Raw genomic sequence first — 17,945 nt, forward strand, 5'->3', positions numbered from 1 at the left:
AGACTAATTTTGGAGTTTTACAAGGCAAGCATCCTTTATCAGGCCTGGGCAACAGGAGGGAGCGATCTCTACCAATCGTGTGCAGCAAGACAAGAGCTGGGACAGAATGTATTTCCCTCTTACATGCGTATGGATATATTTTCCCAGAAATGTTATGCATATTCTCCTACTTTCCAAGAACTAATTTTAATGTTATTTTGAACTTCACTGCAGTCAAAACTCCTGCTAATTTGGAGTTTTGGAGCCAGCTCTGCCTGACCTTGAATTTGAGATAGCGAAAGACTGCAGACAGAGGTGATCACAGAAGAAGACACATCTGTTCAGCACAAATCATACTTTACACAAGATGTTATGATCTCCAAAGAATGAACAGTGTCTGGAAAAACACTATCTGAAAGAAAGCATGCAATCAGAGGGACATCCTGTCTAACTTTGAAAAAATACAATTACTTAGATGAAACTTAACTCTACTTTAGCCTAAATAAAAAATATTCCACTTTTTGTAATAGTAACTACTTATTGTATCAACATAGACTCAGCAATGGCCATATAGAATGATTTTTTCTATTCACAACAGCTTTCTAGCTCAGTTGCCTGAAGCATAGATCCGTGGTCCACGTGGGCAGTTTCCCTGTGGTGGGACGCTTTGCAGCAGGCTTTCCTCCCCTCCTCATGCTGCCATATTGGTGAAAAGCTTTGACAAGAGGCATGACTTGCTAGGCATAAAGCACTACTACCTCTGCACAGCCCCAGTAAAAGTCTATGCCATGGCGCATTGTAGCAGAAGGCTACCAACAGCATGTAGTGAGGGACTCCATGGAGTCCTACTGGGAGGGTTCACAGGGCAGGTGAAAGCTGCCACCCTGTCTTCCTTTGTGGAAATAACTCTGATGACTAATAACTTGTATTACCACAACCTTCAGGAGACCTCAGCACACACTTGGCCATGTGGTTCTTGACTGGACTGCTGTTCAGCTGCTCTGGGGAGTAGTGCTTTGGAAATCAGGATGAGCTGCAGATTTTGGCATCTTTGGATATCTTCAGACCTGATCTCCAGATGACCTCACCCATCAAGGAAATGGTGAGCTACAGGGAGATGTGAACTCCAGCCTGACACCCCCCCAGGGGATGAAGACCCACGGTGCAATGAAACCTGGGCTCTTAGGAAGAGATCAGCAGAGGTAGTGCCCCCTCCCCCCCCCCGAGGGAGCTGTGCACAGTGGAGTGCAGAGACACAAATGGAACAGGTTTCTTTTGGTGTCTATATTTAATTTTATCTCTTTATGAATGATCAGCCTTGACAGTTGGTCCACAAACATGAAATCAAGCTAGTTATAAATCAGTTTCAACAAGAAACTCCTGTCTCTCTTGGGCAAATTCCGAGCTTTGCTCCCTCATCTAAGTCTTTATTTTCTGCTTTTTTTGTGTGTGTATCTTCTCCTCTTTGGATGCTCAATCAGAAATAAACAGAGGAAACAGTATAAAATGAAATGCTGACTATTTTGTAAAGATCTCCAGTGGCTGAAATAAATAAAAACAAACAAAGGGAAGACTTTATTCCTCTACTATTCTGGAAGCTGCTTGTAAAGCTGGTAAAGTAAACACCTTTGTCACGGGTGTGATTTTACACTGGAGAGTAGCTATTTTTAGGCTGAATGTTCCTGATCCATGCAAATACAGGTGAATTTTTCTCTGATACATGACTGCATGCAAGGTACATAAACACTGTAAACTGCCAGAGATGTAGTGGATGGGAGATGAATACTCTGTGCACAGGGCTTGCTTTAGGGACCTCTTCCCCCACCCTGAGCCCTTGCAGACATCTCTGTGTGTTTTGCTCAAATATTGCCTATCATTTTGATGGTCTGAGCGGGATCCAGCTTGTGCATTGCTCTTGTGGCAGGCAGAGTCTTTTTCTAATGGATGGCATTAAAATCAGAAAACGAGCACTAGGGAGTTATGTAATTGCTTGCTCATTGGCCTTCCCGCCTTCCCGCCCTCCCCCCCCCCCCCCCTTCTATCTCCCTCCTAAGGTTGAAACTTTGTATAAAATGTTTGAGTTCCTAAACAAACAAGCCTGTCAAGTGACTAGAAGTCATATAAAATGCAAGATGAAAACAAGGAGAGGGGAAATGAACTGACTATGAACTGACTATCATTATTAATACAGTGATATTTCATGCTGAACAAAACCAAGAATTTTAGGCAGTGGAAAGCTGGATTTCCCTTGAGATCCTAATTTAGTGTAGCTTACATTACAGAATCATAGAACTGTAGAACGGTTTGTGTTGGAAGGGACTTTAAAGATCATCCAGTTCCAACCCCGCTGCCATGGGCAGGGACACCTCCCACTAGATCAGGCTGCCCAAGGCCCCATCCAACCCGGCCTTGAACACCTCCAGGGATGGGGCAGCCACAGCTTCCCTGGGCAACCTGTGCCAGTGCCTCATTACCCTCATATTGAAGAAATTCTCCGTATGTCTGGGTTCAATCTGCCCCTCTCCAGTTTATACCCATTGCCCCTCGTCCTGTCACTACAAGCCTTTGTGAACAGTCCTTCCCCGACTTTCTTGTAGCCCCTTCAGGTACTGGAAGGTCACTATGAGGTCTCCTCAGAGCCTTTTCTTCTCTGGGCTGAACAACCCAAACTCCCTCGGCCTGTCCTCGTATGGGAGGTGCTCCAGCCCTCTGACCATCCTTGTAGCCCTCCTCTGGACCTGTTCCAACAATTCCATATTCTTCTTATGTTGAGGATTCCAGACCTGGACACAATAGTCCAGATGAGGTCTCACAACAGAGGAACAGATGTGCAGCACCACCTCCCTCGACTTGCTGGCCACGCTTCTTCAGACTCAGCGCATGAGCCGGTTGAGGCGGGGCCCGGAGCAGCTCCAGCGGGCGCGGCCAGGCAGGGGGCGTGACCAAGCAGGGCCAGGGGCGTGGCCAAGCGCAGCTCATGGGGGCGTGACCAGCTTTGCCTGGGGGCGTGTCCAGGCGGGGCTGTGGGCGTGTCCAGGGTGGGCTGTGGGCGAGACCAAGCGCAAACGCCCGTCGCTGATTGATTCTCCGGCGCCCACCCCGCGCTTCCCATTGGCCACTCTGAGCCGTCACTCCCCGGCGGCCCTGAGGGTCGGACTTCCTTGTTGCTGCGGCGGCAGCGGCGGGGCCGGCGGCAGCGGTGAGTGGCGGGGGGCAGCGGGGGAGGGCGAGCCCAGCTCCCCGGCGGGTCCTGACACCGAAGGGGTGCGGGGTAGGACGGGGCTGTCGATGCCCGAGGGGGAGGCTCTCGGGGTCATCGGTGCCCCCGGTTGGGGGAGAGGTCGGGGTTTTCGGTGCCCGGGGGTCGGTGTTCCCGCTGGGGAATCATAGAAGGGTTTGGGTTGGAAGGGACCTCAAAGCCCATCCAGTTCCACCCCGCTGCCATGGGCAGGGACACCTCCCACCAGACCAGGCTGCCCAAGGCCCCATCCAACCTGGCCTTGAACACCTCCAGGGATGGGGCAGCCACAGCTTCCCTGGGCAACCTGTGCCAGAGCCTCACCACCCTCATCATGAAGAAATTCCTCCTTATTTCTGGTCTAAATCTGCCCCTCTCCAGTTTATACCCCTTCCTCCTTGTCCTGTCACCACAAGCCTTTATGAATAGTCCCTCTCTAGCTTTCCTGTAGGCCCCCTGGGAAGCTCCAGCCTGAATATGGGAAGCAGGGAAATGCAGGAAGGCTATGTCTGCGGTGAATGCAGGGGGTTGTTCTCACCGGGGCTGCAAAACGGGAGTGATGCGGGGCTTGTTTGATTTTATTGATCTGTTTTTAGATGGTCTTGCTGAGTGTGGCTGCGCGGGGCAATGCTCTGCTTCTCATTTAACTTGTTCGCTGTCGCACCTTGGCTTGTAGTGATAGGACAAAGGGGAATGGGTCAAAACTGGAGAGGGGCAGATTTAGACCAGGCATAAGTCAGAATTTCTTCACTGTGAGGGTGGTGAGGCTCTGGCACAGGTTGCCCAGGGACGCTGTGGCTGCCCCATCCCTGGAGGTGTTAAGGCCAGGTTGGATGAGGCCTTGGGCAGCCTGGTCTGGTGGGAGGTGTCCCTGCCCATGGCAGGAGGGTTGGAACTAGATGGTCTTTAAGGTCCCTTCTAACCCAAGCTATTCTGTGATTCTATTATTCTTGCGTTTCTTTGCTTCATAGCCTGGTCCACTCTGGGCTTTGAGTTGGGGTAAAATGAAGGCAAAGGGAGAAGCAAGTAGGCTTGGAGGCTTAGTTGCAGAAAAAAGCAGTAAATTCCTTTGTTGTTGGGCAGTGCTGGTAGAAGGAGCAGATTGCATAGAACCGTAGAATCACTAGGTTGGAAAAGACCTTTGAGATCATTGAGCCCAACCGTACGTGTCTGTTACTAAGCCATCCCTGAGCACTTCATCTCCCCATCTTTTAAAATCCTCCAGGGATGGTGATCCAACCACCTCCCTGGGCAGCTGTGTCAGTGCCCCATAACGCTTTTGGTGAAGAAATTTTTCCTAATGTCCAGTGTGAACCTCTCCTGGGACAACTTGAGGCCATTCCCTCTCATCCTATCACCTGTCACTTGGGAGAAGAAACCAACACCCACCTCACTACAACCTCCTCTGAGGTTGTTGTAGACAGTGATAAGGTTCCCTCAGACTCCTCTAGGTTAAACAACCTCAGTTGCTCCTCATAAGACTTGTTCTCTTACTTGCTAGCTAAAATCTTAGAACAGGGAATGAAAAACCTTGTTTATTCCTGCCCTGCAAGCTGGTCGATCTCTCTGTTTAGAAAGAACCCAGCCTTAAGTGTTCCTTGTTGCGAGCACAATACTGACTTAACTAACTTTCCCAGAAAGGGTGCAGTTGTGGTCACAGCTATGGCTTTGGAATATGTATGATCATGTGAAGACATTGTGTATGTCATGACAGCTGTTAACAAAAGAAATAAAATAAAAAGGGTGAAATAAACCACATCCTACAGCGATTTTACATGCAGCATTATTATTTTACTGAACCACTAGGGCTGCTTTCTCACCAAAGGATATATACTTTGTATGCCAGCTGAGCCTAGCAGAGGGTGGATCTTCTGCCCACAATAAATTTCCTCAAAATATTCTCCACAGTATGACATTTTCCTACCTTTAGCTGTGCTGTGTACACCCGTCATTGTTCTGATGGTGAATTATTCCTGGAATGTCAGTATTAGAGGATGTTGGGTTATACCTTACCTGCCTCCACTTCCCGCCCGCCTTTTTTTTTTTTTGTTATGTATGGGGTGTCTCAGCAAATGACTAGCCTTGCTGCATTGCATCTGTTCTTAGCTCTAAAACATGAGTACCAAGCTGGCTGTGTTGTGATCTGTGAAGGACAGGAATAGGAGATGTGTTTGGATACTGCAACTCTTGTGCTTTTTGCAATCCAATTTTTAAAAGGGCCTGGGAACTTTAATGCTCTAACTGACTCATTTAAAAACACAAAACAAACCCACCACCTTTCCTAAGAGTTTATCCTCTGAAGATTAAAATTCAAGTTTTTTAAGGTGTATTGAGGTAGGCGCTAGGAATAATTAGTCACTTATAGTATTTCAAATAACTGAAGATAAACCCTATCTATTTTTATATAGAGATATGTGTCTGTATGTGCAGACACGCATCTGTGTTAGTGCCTGCCCACACTAGACTTATATATAATTGTGTTAGTATAAGGAGATTATGTAGCTTGTATAGGGTAGTTTGCAGTGTACCATGTGTTTTTACCTCCTCTGCTAATGTTAAAAAGGAATAACTGCCTTAGCAAGATCCGAAGCGGAGCGTGAAATTATCATTTGAAGCCTTGCTGTGTTCCAGGACACAGCTCCTACTTCAACACATCATGTATTAAGGCTGGTACCAGCTTCTCTGGGGGGAGGAAAAAAACTCAAACATTAAATCAGTTGTGGTTTAAAAAAAGTGCTATATCTTCAAAATAAGTACATTAAAAATGTCGCTTAACAGGCCAATGGAAAATATTTAGCAGCGCCCATACTTTCAAATGGAAGGTGGCTGTGTTGATTTTAGCTCTTGAGTGGGAAGTGCTGCTGTGTCCCCTTGGAGTAGAGTTGCACGGGGATTTATCAGCAAAATGTTTAGAGAATGGGATGCAAGGGAGATGATTTAAAAACAACTAACCAAGAATCTAGTTAAGACCAACTTTTCTACAGAGTCTGGCAGGCCTCATTGTCTGCCCTAGGGATTGCTAAAATTCAGGGTGCTTCAGAAAATCTGGCCACCAGCGTAAGTGAGGGTTGAACTCCTCTGAAATATTACTATAGTGTGCATATGAATTGCTGGGAATTTGAACTCTTCCAGTTTTAAATAGTATATTACCTGGAGGAAAAAAAAAAATCTCTTGCCAATCATGTCACATCTCCATACCCGTTACAGCAACTACTTTTGTGGAATATGAACACAAGGAAAGTAATTAAAGTATTTTTAGCATTTTAAATGAAATTAGCAGTAGGGAAGATGACTGTAATCTATGGGGAGCAGACTTTCAGGAACCCTTTTAGAAAGATATCCCAAATTAATATTTAGCTCATATTGTACAATGTCATTGTAGTTCAAATTGTACAGTGGTGAAATCTTTTCAGCTCAGAGGCAATATCCACTTATACTAGCAAGGAACACGGTCTTTGGATCTTCAGGTCTGCTGCTGTTGTGCTGCTTATATCTTCGTAACAAGGCAATTCCCTAGGCTGAAAGAAATGGCAGTCCCAGATTTCTGCTGTTTCAGATGTCAGTTTTGAAATGATTCCCTGCCTTAGTGTTGCCATCTTCAGGATGTTGCTTATGCTGATGTTTTTTGAGACAGAACATGAAGTTCACGATTAATATAGCAGTTGTGTAATTTAAAGCACACGCACGTGTTTCAATTGTACTGTGTCCCAGGGCATTCCTATTCTTAGTGTAGCCTGCACAGAGGGTATCTTACATCAGGCTTGTGCTGAAGGCAGCGAGCCCTCAGTGTGTGTACAAGGACTGATTTAACTAGACAGAGCCTTGTAACCTCCCACTTTTTCCTCTGGGTGTTTTGGAGCTGGCCAGTGATAAGCGTGTGTGTGGACGTGAATGAATTGAATTGTGCTATAAAGGAGAAAGGGCTGTTAGAGATAAACGGGATTCATAGCATGTTTTATAGCACCTAATAAGAGATCCTAGTAAATGGTTTGTGGTAGGAAATTGCACCGCTCATGAAGTACAAATGGAATTTGGAATTCTTTGGAATGGAATTCTTTTCCTCCACCATCCAGTTCAGCCCTGCCTTACTGGAAGGGATCACCCCTGACTGTGCCCGCAGCTGACAGGCAAGGATAGCAGGGTAAGAGATGAACACCCACTGCTTAGGGCTCAGATTAGGAAAAGCTTTATTAAAGCTAATACCTAGAGCCTGAATTAGCACCACGTTTTGGAAACAAACCAAATGTTTTCTATCCGCTCAGAGTGCGAGGAGTTTTCTCTCCTTGAGGAATCATTGTTGCTTCAAAGGTTACCTTTTTGCTTTTTGATCCTGCGCTAAGATAGTAAATGGTGCTGTTGTAAATTGCCTTGGTTTAGAACTTGGCATGGTGAGTCATAAGACTTGATGTCTCGGATATTTTTACTTCTTCTCTTCTTTTTCCTTCTCTTTGCAAAAAAAAAAAAAAAGAAGCTTTAATCAGTTTATGGTTCAAGCAGCGTAATTCTCAATGTCTCATTAGTATAGCATGTTTAGCAAATAACCCAAACCTATTGAGATTAGGGAGCATTACTAACATCTTTCACATGCCTTTTCTGGAATGTGAGCTGTTTCCCTTCCCACAGCTTCTATGCATTAGCATCCTGTTGTCATTATCAACATCAAGCAGAGTTATTCTTTGGCCCCTTTATAATTGCTAGGCTTTTTCCCTTCCCATGTTACCGCATTCTCTGAAATCCCTAACTTTCCCTTAGTGCAGCACAAAAGGTAACACCTGACTGCTGGCAAGCTGCATCAACATTATCTGTCCATAGCAATCAGGGCCAAGCTGTCAGCGTGCTGCTCCATGTGAGCTGCTGCTGCTTGGAAAACTCTTGCTGCAGTTACAGGGATGGGGGTGTATGTGTACCTGCACATATCTGGGTTACATGAATGTGTTTAGTTGAGCAAAATACTACTTAATCTGGATTTACTGGAAATAATACAATTCTGCTTTGGACAGTACACCATGAGTAGCTGGCCTGTTCAGGACTAGTTTGACTACCTTTGAGAACTTTTAAAGATTTCTTTAAGTAGTGGTCCCAGATGTGACAGTGTAAGAGTTCAGGTTTGCATGTTAGTCTAAAAAGCAGTACAGTTAGTTTGGGGAGTAGATTGATTTTTGAAGAAGTGTGATTTTTGCTAAAATAAAAGCTCAGGTCTCTTGGTTTTCAGAGCACTTCTGCTGCCTTAGTGGCTGGAGGTGGCCAGAGCATGAAGGTTCTGATTTAGTCTTTGACTTGAGCTGTCTTGATTCCTCTTTGTCTGTGTAATGCTAGAAATCCCTCTTTACTGGCCATTCACAAGGCTGGCAGTCATGCAGGAAATGCATAGGTTGTTTCCACCTCCTGTTTTGAGCAGCTTAACTCTGTAGCATCATTTGTTGAGTACTTGCTTCATTCACACTGCTTTTCCTGTTTCTCTTGTCCAGGAAGGATACATGACTTGCTGAAAAGAGAGAAAATGCTATGCTGGGGATACTCATCTTTTGGACAGCCTGGGATAGGTAGCAACCTCCAGGTCATCATTCCTGAACCACAGGTATATGGATTCATTCATGACAGAAGTGTCAAGGAGGTGGCATGTGGAGGAAACCACTCCGTGTTCCTGTTGGAAGATGGGGAAGTGTATACTTGTGGTTTGAACACCAAAGGCCAACTGGGGCACAACTGTGAAGGAAGCAAGCCAGGTAAATCCACTTTTTATATGTGCTTCAAACTGTATTGGGGCTGGGCGGGGCTGAGAAGATTATGGAAGCTGCTTTGTATTTGATTGCTCTGGAGGTGGAGCAGCTAACAGAGCTGAAGATCATGTGTAATAACACGCTAATGATACTGAATAATGTTTGCTGGCTCTGGAAAGCTAATGCTGAGCAGCATGGATGGGGAGACAGGTCTGCTCGGTTTGTTTGAGAAATGTATCAAAACAGAGATTAGCGCAGATGGCCTCAGGGCAGATTTTTGTTATTTGGCATTACCTTGCCTTTTTATCAGGGGGAAGAGAGGGCCATAAGTTACCAGGGTCTTTTGTTTTGTCTTAACAATCACACTGCATTCTTATGCCTACTCTTGTTCACTTATTATTGAGAATTTTGTCATTTACATCAAAGAGAAGAGATCTGTGTTAAGCATAGTTGTGGAGAAGGAACTTGGGTTTGGCCAAGAGGGTGTACAAATTCTGTTTTCTCCTCTTGGAAATCTCCTGTCATTGTGCCTTCACCCCTTCACGCTCTCGTAATCTAGAAGGTCATTATAGCCTTGTATTCCTTAGACTGAAAGTGCATTGTCTTGATTGTGTTCCAATGGGCAGATCACATGTTTGCAGAACCACAGGCAGCTAATACCTCTCCTTCTCAAGAGAGAATTGTGTATTGTTATTTTGAGAAGCCCTGAAGCCTTTCTTATAAACTTCCTTTTGAATGCTGGCTTTCCAATTCACCGTCTACTAACTTCTTGGTTTTGGCATTTGGTAAAGATACAGGTATTTCTATTCCCAGAATATAATGAAAATCTCTCCGTAGGTGATCAGAGCAATAAGACATCATCTTCCCTCAAAGTGCAGGCTAGCCTTTGTAGGACTTTTGGCTTGCATAGCATACCTTATGGAGGTGAGATGTGTACAAAATAGCCACAGTTGTTCTGATAGAATATGTGGAATAGTTCAAAGGGGAATATTTTGATTTAAGGTAAAGTACAGTTTCGCGTAAGAAGTTGTGATCTTTGAAAGTTAGACAGAATGTCCTCTGATAGCATGTTTTCTTTAAAACAGTGTTTTTCAGACACTGTTCTTTCTTTGAAAATGATAATGTATTGTGTGAAGTATGATCTGGGCTGAACACATGTCTCTTCTTCTGTAATCACCTCTGCTTGGAGTTTTCATCTATTTTAAGGCCAAGGTCAAGCAGAGAGCTGGAGTCAGCTCCAAATTAGCAAGAATTTTGACTGCTGCAAAGTTTCATACCATTAAAATTAGTCCTTGGAAAGTAATAGAATATGCGTAAGATTTCTGGGAGAATTTATACATATGCATTCAAGTGGGAAATATATTCTGTAACCAGCCTTTGTCTCATTGCACATGATTGATGGAGATCATCCCTGCCTGTTGCCCAGGCCTGATAAAGGGTGCTTGCTTTCTAAAACTCCAAAAACGAGTCTGGGAGAGTTTTATATGCTGGCATTTTTTGTATCGGTTCCCCACATAGTATGTCCAAATCTGAGCTGACTGATTCCACTGCTCCTGTCAGTGTCTTTTGCCCCTTTCTCTTAAAATGAGGTGGTAGATTTTTGGGATGTTTATGGTGCTGGATTAGAGGAGTTGACCTTGAATCTTGCCTTTCATGCTTCTCCTACAAGTGATTTCCAGATGGTTGCTAAAAGAGGTTGGGATTATCAGGGGCGCTTAAGCCCTTTGTGCACAACCACTGTTCATCTTCTGAGGACTTATAAATTTAGGCCTTGGAATAAATGAGATGCGTAGTAAAAATAAGCCAAGCCTGGTGAATATTACACCCAACCTGATGAGGATACTTCGTCCTGCACATTGCCTAACTAGCTACATGATTCTAGTACAGAGGCCCAGAAATTCAGTACTGTTCTGAGCGCTGTAAAGATGTATACTCTGAAAATCAACTTTGGCGTAGCCTGCTGTATACCTATAAAATAAAGCAAGCATCAGATGATCATCAAAATGGAGGCTTCACAATGATTAGGAGATCAGAGCTGGAAATGGAACTCGTGAGTCCTGAATGCCGAGGTGTAGAACTCTAGCAGCTGAGTAATATTACCGTAAGCTAGAGCTGTAGGAGGGGGTGGAGTTAGATTTGGAAATAGAAATAAACTTCTTTTGGGTTTGTTCCCAAGTATGCTGCTTCTATTCCTTAAATTAAGAGACTGTCACTATGGTGTGACACCAACTTCTACTTATCCTGCAGTTTTCATTTATTCTGGAAGAGGTTCTGCAGAGCTGCTCTCAGAGGAGCCTGTGATCATCCTTGAGAAATGGTTTCTGTGCCGACACAATGCTACCAGCTGTGTCTGCAATGGGGTTTCTGCTGGCTGGGGTAGTTGGGAGGGATGTGCTGTAAAGCAAGGAGCAGCTTCTCTTTTTAGCTTATGGTGAATAGTCACAGCAGTCTTTATGATAACAACAGTAAACTGAGGGAGAGTCCTATCCCATGCACTGCTTTGTGTGGGTCTGCTTTGGCTTGAGGCAATGGGAACTGAATTTCTTAGTTCTCCTTGCAAATAGGAGCAAGAAGGATCAAGCCCTCCTCTTCCACCCCCACCACCCCTGGGGATAAAGATGAATTAGACCACATTTATAGAAAGAATTGTCAAAAATAATCTTTCTTATTCTCCATTAGTTGTGGACCTATGAATGAAGCCATGTCTGATAGGATGCGAAGATATATGTGTGAGGCAGAGGGTCCTGAGCTGATGAAGATGATAGCGACAAGACTGTCAGGAGATGTGTGAGGTAGAGAAGAGTAGAAATGCCTGGGAGTCTTGCCGCTGCATCCCTCTGCCTCTGCTGAACAGGGCAGTGTGGGCTGAGGCCTCTTGGTTTTACTGCTGTATGGCTTGATTCTGCTTAGTCTGTGAGGGCAGCTAGAAGTGGCTGACCTCTGCCTAGCTCTGGAAGCGAGCTGCGTCTCCTGCTGCGGGAGGCTGTGACGCAGTACTGATTGTCCTCTCCAGGCAGCCCCTGGAGAGCCCTCTTGGGACTTCAGAAACGCTTACCGTGGCCTGCTGAGTGGGTTGGTTGTGTTTGAGGGTGACATCAAGCCCAGAAAATATACAGGGGGTCCTGAACCTTTTGAAGGCTAGATGACTTCAGAGGGGTGGAATGATCTTCCTGCTGCCCAGGTCTGTGCTCGCTAGAGAAGACACCCTTTTATCTCTCACACTTTGTGTGTGTACATAAGGCTTATGCTGCTAGCATGCTAAAAGCTTCAATTAGTGTTTTCAGAATGTATGGTCATGTTTTATCAGACATGGTTATTTCCCAGGATGCTTGTGAATAAAATTCTGGGACTTGCAATGCACTGAGCATGGATCTAACCCTGTTCTTGCAAAGCTTGCAGGTTTTGACTAATGACTTACAATGGGAGAAGAGTTATGTTTGCCGTGAGTGCTGCTGAAGACTGCCTCCCTTTCTTCCCTTATTATATATTATTTTTCTTGTTCAGCTGGCCATTTACACATCTGTAGTAGAAGGATTCAATTTTGCTTCTTATTCACACTTATCACAAAAATATTGAACAGTGGCACAGAGGTTTTCAGCGTTTCCTCTTACAGGAGCCCTTTAGAGACCACCTTTTGAAATGAAAAAATTTGTTTGTTAAAAGCTGTGTTTACTGTCACATTAGCTGAGGTTGTGGATGTAATGCAGAGACAGGACAGCGACTAGTGAAGTGATTTTTTTGCCTCGGGGAGTACGTGTCATTGAATGTGTCAGAGGTTGATTTTCTGGAAGTGCCCTTTCCTCAGATTTCACATTGTGATGGTGAAATGAAAATTTATGGTGTCTAAGTAGTTTATCCTAACTAAAAGAACATTCCTTTCAACTCAAAGCTAATGGCATGTGATTGTTTCTGACTCCCCACTTCTGAGCTAGGGTAATAATGTGTGTGCCTCTCCTATGGACTCCCCAATAGCCATCTCCCCTGCTTTGTCACATTTTATTTATTTATTGTTCTATTCCTTTAAATTGTACTTGGCTTTGTTAATGTTGAAATGATTGTTTTTCCTCACTTCTCCCCCAGCACCTCCTCTGAAACAGTCTGTAGTTTGTCTCTGCAATCACTTGGCAGGGATGCAGAGGGGAGACACTGTGCCAGTGCTCTCTCACCATGACCGTAGTTAATAAAGCTTCTGTCCAACCTGTCCTAATTTTTACTTGTATTGTTTTGCACTTCAAGACCCAAGAGTCTGACAATACCTTAGGAGAAGCAATTTGGCAATCTCTATTGTGAAGTATTGAGCCCACTGTTCTGCAGAATCATTCTGAGTTTGCATTAATTTCCTGAGCATCATCAGATATTAACATCCATCCTGTCTCTAGTGGGAAGTGATAATTTTCTGCTGCAATGGTTTTGGGAAACAAGAGACTTATCTTCTGTAGGTATGTCTAAATTTCTACTTCAGCCCAGCAATTTCATTTGGATTGATTTTTCTTCAAATCTGGCATGATGTCTTGACTCTCTGTGATGATTCTTAGATAAATGTTTTATCTGAATGCATGTGTGTATGTTGAGGGGCAAAAGACTGGCCTGGGTACCTAAGGTAAAGGCTCTTTTGGGGTTTGGGCTGAGTTATAGGGGAGTATGAATTAAGTAGCTGGTAGTTAGCAATTTATAAAGCTTTAGAAACATGCTTGAGTCTTAAATGTGGAACATATTTTCTGATCTAGAGATTTGTTCTCTACAAGTCATTCAGATTTCATTTGACTTCTAGTGAGAAAACCTAGGTTTTGGTAATTAGTGTCTCAAGGGAGTTACAGTAAAATGTCTAGTGTCAAATTTGTCTTGAACCTTTCCTCTGGTAACCTACAGCAGACTAACCCATGGTTTTTACCAGATTTCTTCTCTGGATGCAAGTGTGCAGAGTGCCATTGCTTCCATGTGCATTGTGGGATCCGTCTGCTTGTAACTGTAGGGCTAGAAATACCATCATTATGCTCATTCTCTTTCAAAAAGCAGGAAAAAAACCCCACTAAAACAACAAAAAACCCATTACATGATCCAGATCCCTTGGATCTTTCTGAACTTAGAAGCCTTTTCAAACATAGATCCGCTTGTCCTGAACTTCAGTGCAGGGTTACAGTGACCAGAGACCTTGGTGCTCACTGCAGCATGCCTGTTGATCATAAACCCTGTAACAGCTGAGAATTCAGATGCATGACTTGCTTGGAAGGACACCGAGTATGGATCTTTGTCTTTTAGCCTCTTCCTGGTGGCTGAGAAGTCAGCCAGGAGGCCCTGGTTGCTCAGGAGGAGGAGAGGTGGCAGGGCTTGTGTTTGTTGGAAGCAGCTGTGGAAGTGAGCATGTTGCAGGTGAGGAGGCATGGCTGCTGCATTGAACGGGTGAGAGCTGCTCACAGGTGGGGTGACAGTGGTAGGAGAATCATTAGTTGCTCCTGCTTTCCTTCTCTTTGCGTGGGGAGTGAAACAAGGAAAAACAGCTTACACCAGCAAGGGAGGTTCTACTAAGCTGGCTTTTCTCAAAGGATCTTGGACAGTTTTGACCTGTTTCAGCATGGAATTTGGGTTTAGCATACAGCTATTGCAACACTTCCTAAGTGCTGTGGTCTGGGAGAGTCCTGCTTTGCATTTATTACGCTTTCTCTACAACCCCAAGGCAGAGGCGGATGCCATAAAATGTGTGGTAGAGACAAGGCAATCCTCCTGATAGGCATTGGCCCTGAAGAAGCTTGGGAGGATGTGCTTGGAAACAAGCATGCTGAGCTGTCTGTGGGAAGAGGTGGGAGGCATCTAGGGGACAGAGGGGCCCTTGTGGAGCCAGGCCTTTGGTGCTGGCCTGTGGCAGCCAACTTTAAACTGGAAAAAATAATAAGGATTAGGACACAATGTATGCTTCGGCACCTACTGTAAATCTTACTTGTAAAAAGAGTCAGATTATAAAACGGCTACCCCTTGCAGAGTCGTGTATGTTCGTTGGTACTCATCCATTTTTCTCCTTTGGTTGCTTACAGGATCTAACCAATGTATTTGAGGATGTTATGCCTTCACTGGTGACTGCAACAACATCCAGCAATGTGGACTTCAGTTATGTTGTGTCCATCTCAGCTGAAGTGGTGCAAGTTGGGCTTCAGGATGATTTTCAGTTTCCACATTAGAAGGCTGTAATTAAAAATGACTGCATTTAGGACCAATATGTATATAGGTGAACGAGAAATAAAATCAAAGGAAGTGCTTTTCCTTAGGTATCTTAAATATGCATCTGTTGTGTTGAATGGGTTGGCTGAGGAGTTCTGAACACAACAAATATTTATAGTGGGCTGTTTGAAAGTTTGCGTGGTCTCGATCATGAGAACTGACCCCTAGCAATACTCTCTGAGATTACAGAATTAGGAGAGCCTAATTGAGGAGAGATGAGAGTCTTTAGGAGAGCCTAAACTAGTAGAAATCTGTTTTCTTGTCGGTAAACAAATTCATAGTCAGGCCCTGAAATGACTGTAATGTGTTTTCAAATGTAACTCTGAAGACCTGTTTCTAAAAATACATGTATTGTCACAATCACCAGATTTTTCTCTTGATTTTACTACAAGGCGTGAAAACAAGAGTGAGCCCAGGGAAGCAAGATACTGTTCTCTTAGAATTGGTACAGCCTATTTTACTGAGGCCACGAGGGACGGTTTTAGTGTCTCTTATCTCAAAAGGCAGCGTTGCAGTAGGAATGACCAGCTTTTTGCTCTTTAATTGGGGATTTGTGGGGCATTTTAGCAACCTAAAATTGCATTTATCTTGATTATATTTGTAATTCCTTTATCACGTGTACTATTCAGAGGCTGTCTGCATGCCTAGCTTGGAAGGAGCATGAAACCCTGAGACTGATAAAGACGGATGTAAACTTTTCTGTATAATTTGGTCTTGAGGGCTCGTTGAGAGTGTGTAGGGGCTTGGGATGAGTGTCACCTTTCCATCAGGGGGAACAAATTTGCCTTGGTTTTCTGTGTGTAATTATTATATGAAACGAGGGATGAGTGTCACCTTTCCATCAGGGGGAACAAATTTGCCTTGGTTTTCTGTGTGTAATTATTATATGAAACGAGTGAGTTTGATTCTGGCTCATGGTGTATGCTCTTGCTTGTTCTATCTGTAGACATCAAATCTGGGCAGAGGGTGTAAACTGGAGAGAGGCAGGTTTAGACTAGACATAAGGAGGAATTTCTTTATGATGAGAGTGGAGAGGCACTGGCACAGGTTGCCCGGGGAAGCTGTGGATGCCCCATCCCTGGAGGTGTTCAAGGCCAGGTTGAAGATGTTCAAGGGCTTTGGGCAGCCTGATTTAGTGGGACGTGTCTGTGCCTATGGCAGGGAGGTTGGAACTGGGTGATCTTTAAGGTCCCTTCCAACCCAAACCATTCTATGATTCTATGATTCCAAGATGGATAACTATGTGATGAGTTTGACTCGGTCAACATGAAACAGCCTGATATTCTTTCTTAAGCTGTATCATAAAGAAGAATTTATCTCTAAGATCTTTGTGAAACTTCTTTTTCTTCTCAGAAATCAAATATTTTTGACACAGCTGTTTTCTGCTTAGCAGCCTTTCCTACAGTAGAGCTGTGAAGAAATGTTCACTCTCTTAACACCTGACCTGCCCCTTAAACAGCTGCCTGCCTATGTAAGCTCATAAAAGAGTAATGTACAGATGCTCAAATCTCCTTTTCTCAGAATGCCCTTCAAATCTTACAGTAGAGAAAATGAATAAATAAACTTTTGTAAATGTTTAATAGGACTGCATTAATTACCTCCCTTTCCCCGTCACCATGCTTCTTTGCAGTGACGTATTTTCAAGCAGTGTTTGTGAACCTGATGGGGATGTCATTGAAAGCAAGGGCAAGGGTGCTGTACTTGCTGTACTGAGTTTGCACGGTGCAGACGTGGCTTTTCAGGAACTTGTGGCTTTGCCCTGCTCCCATGCAGGTCACTGCAGGATGGAAATGAATGGGAACAGAGTAGGGAGTACACCGAGTACTTCTGAAAGTCACATGCAGCTTTGTCAAAGCCTGGGACTGCCCCAAGTGAGACTCTGCCAAGCACAGCTGTGTAGAAAATGTAGCTTCCCTTCTAGAAGAGAATACAAAATGTCCATGTGAAGGCTAAATGCTTTATGTTGAGCAAGACTGCTCCAATAATATGAAAAGATGGCAAGATAGCAGTCCAGAGGCAAAAAGTGGAGTGAAGCCCTTGTGGCATGATTGCTGTGTTTATGATATACAGCAACACTGTCTTGCAGGGATTTGGAGGTGCTTCAGTTTGAACCCTCCGCTCAGACACTATCACCTGCTGTGGAAGGGCTCTCATGCAGCAGTGATCTGTAGGTTTGAGCACAGCAGATGGGTAATAGTAAACCCCTATCTCACCTCCTGGGGCAGCAACTTGCTGCCTGGAGCAACTGACTGAGTCACAAGGACAGACTGTTGATGTTCCTGGATCTTCGAGCCTCAAATCCATTGTAGTTTGCCAGCATGCATGCTAGAGGGGGCTGTGTGAAGGCAGCTGGGGAGGGCTGCAGGGAAGAAATGAACAGATCTCTCTTCCTTGCAGTGCTGGGAGGTGAAAGTACTGGGTTTTAAGCAGACCTTTAAATTTTATGCTGGTTGTCTTTTCTTTTGTGTTTGTAAGTTTGGCTCAATAGTTGCCGCTGGACTACATTAATCCCGCTGTGTGGCTCTGATGGAATGTAGTGAAGGGCCTAACTTTTGCTTTTCTCTGATCTGCTGTCCCTGCTTTATTGCCATCGACCTTTGTCACATCTCTCAAGGTTGTTGTGGCTTTGCTTGGGATTTCTCAGGCAGAAATATGGCTTTGCACTGTGTAGTACCAGCACTATTATTTGCACACCCAACTCCCTATTTCCTCCTTCCACCAATGATGTCCATCCTTGGCATGTGACCCTGAGATCCAGTGCATCCTGCCCGCATTGTATTTGTAGCCATGGAGCC

General features: G+C 44.4%; 1 protein-coding gene across 5 annotated transcripts in view; it reads left to right on the plus strand.

Annotated features, from left to right (window-relative positions):
- Window positions 1-3,045: 3,045 nt before the first annotated feature.
- Window positions 3,046-17,945, plus strand: part of HERC3 (HECT and RLD domain containing E3 ubiquitin protein ligase 3) — a 53,682-nt gene continuing 38,782 nt past the window's right edge. For all 5 annotated transcript variants that reach the window (XR_008449505.1, XR_008449506.1, XM_054064312.1 and 2 more), the window contains exons 1-2: window positions 3,046-3,178; window positions 8,686-8,943. Coding sequence is in view for 3 of the 5 variants with exons in the window: in XM_054064312.1 (XP_053920287.1) it covers window positions 8,718-8,943 (226 nt within the window). In the remaining 2 variants the exon portion in view is untranslated. The remainder of the gene's footprint in view (window positions 3,179-8,685; window positions 8,944-17,945) is intronic.

The sequence above is a fragment of the Cuculus canorus genome, chromosome 4 (assembly GCF_017976375.1).
Source record: "Cuculus canorus isolate bCucCan1 chromosome 4, bCucCan1.pri, whole genome shotgun sequence".
Classification (NCBI taxonomy): Eukaryota; Metazoa; Chordata; class Aves; order Cuculiformes; family Cuculidae; genus Cuculus; species Cuculus canorus.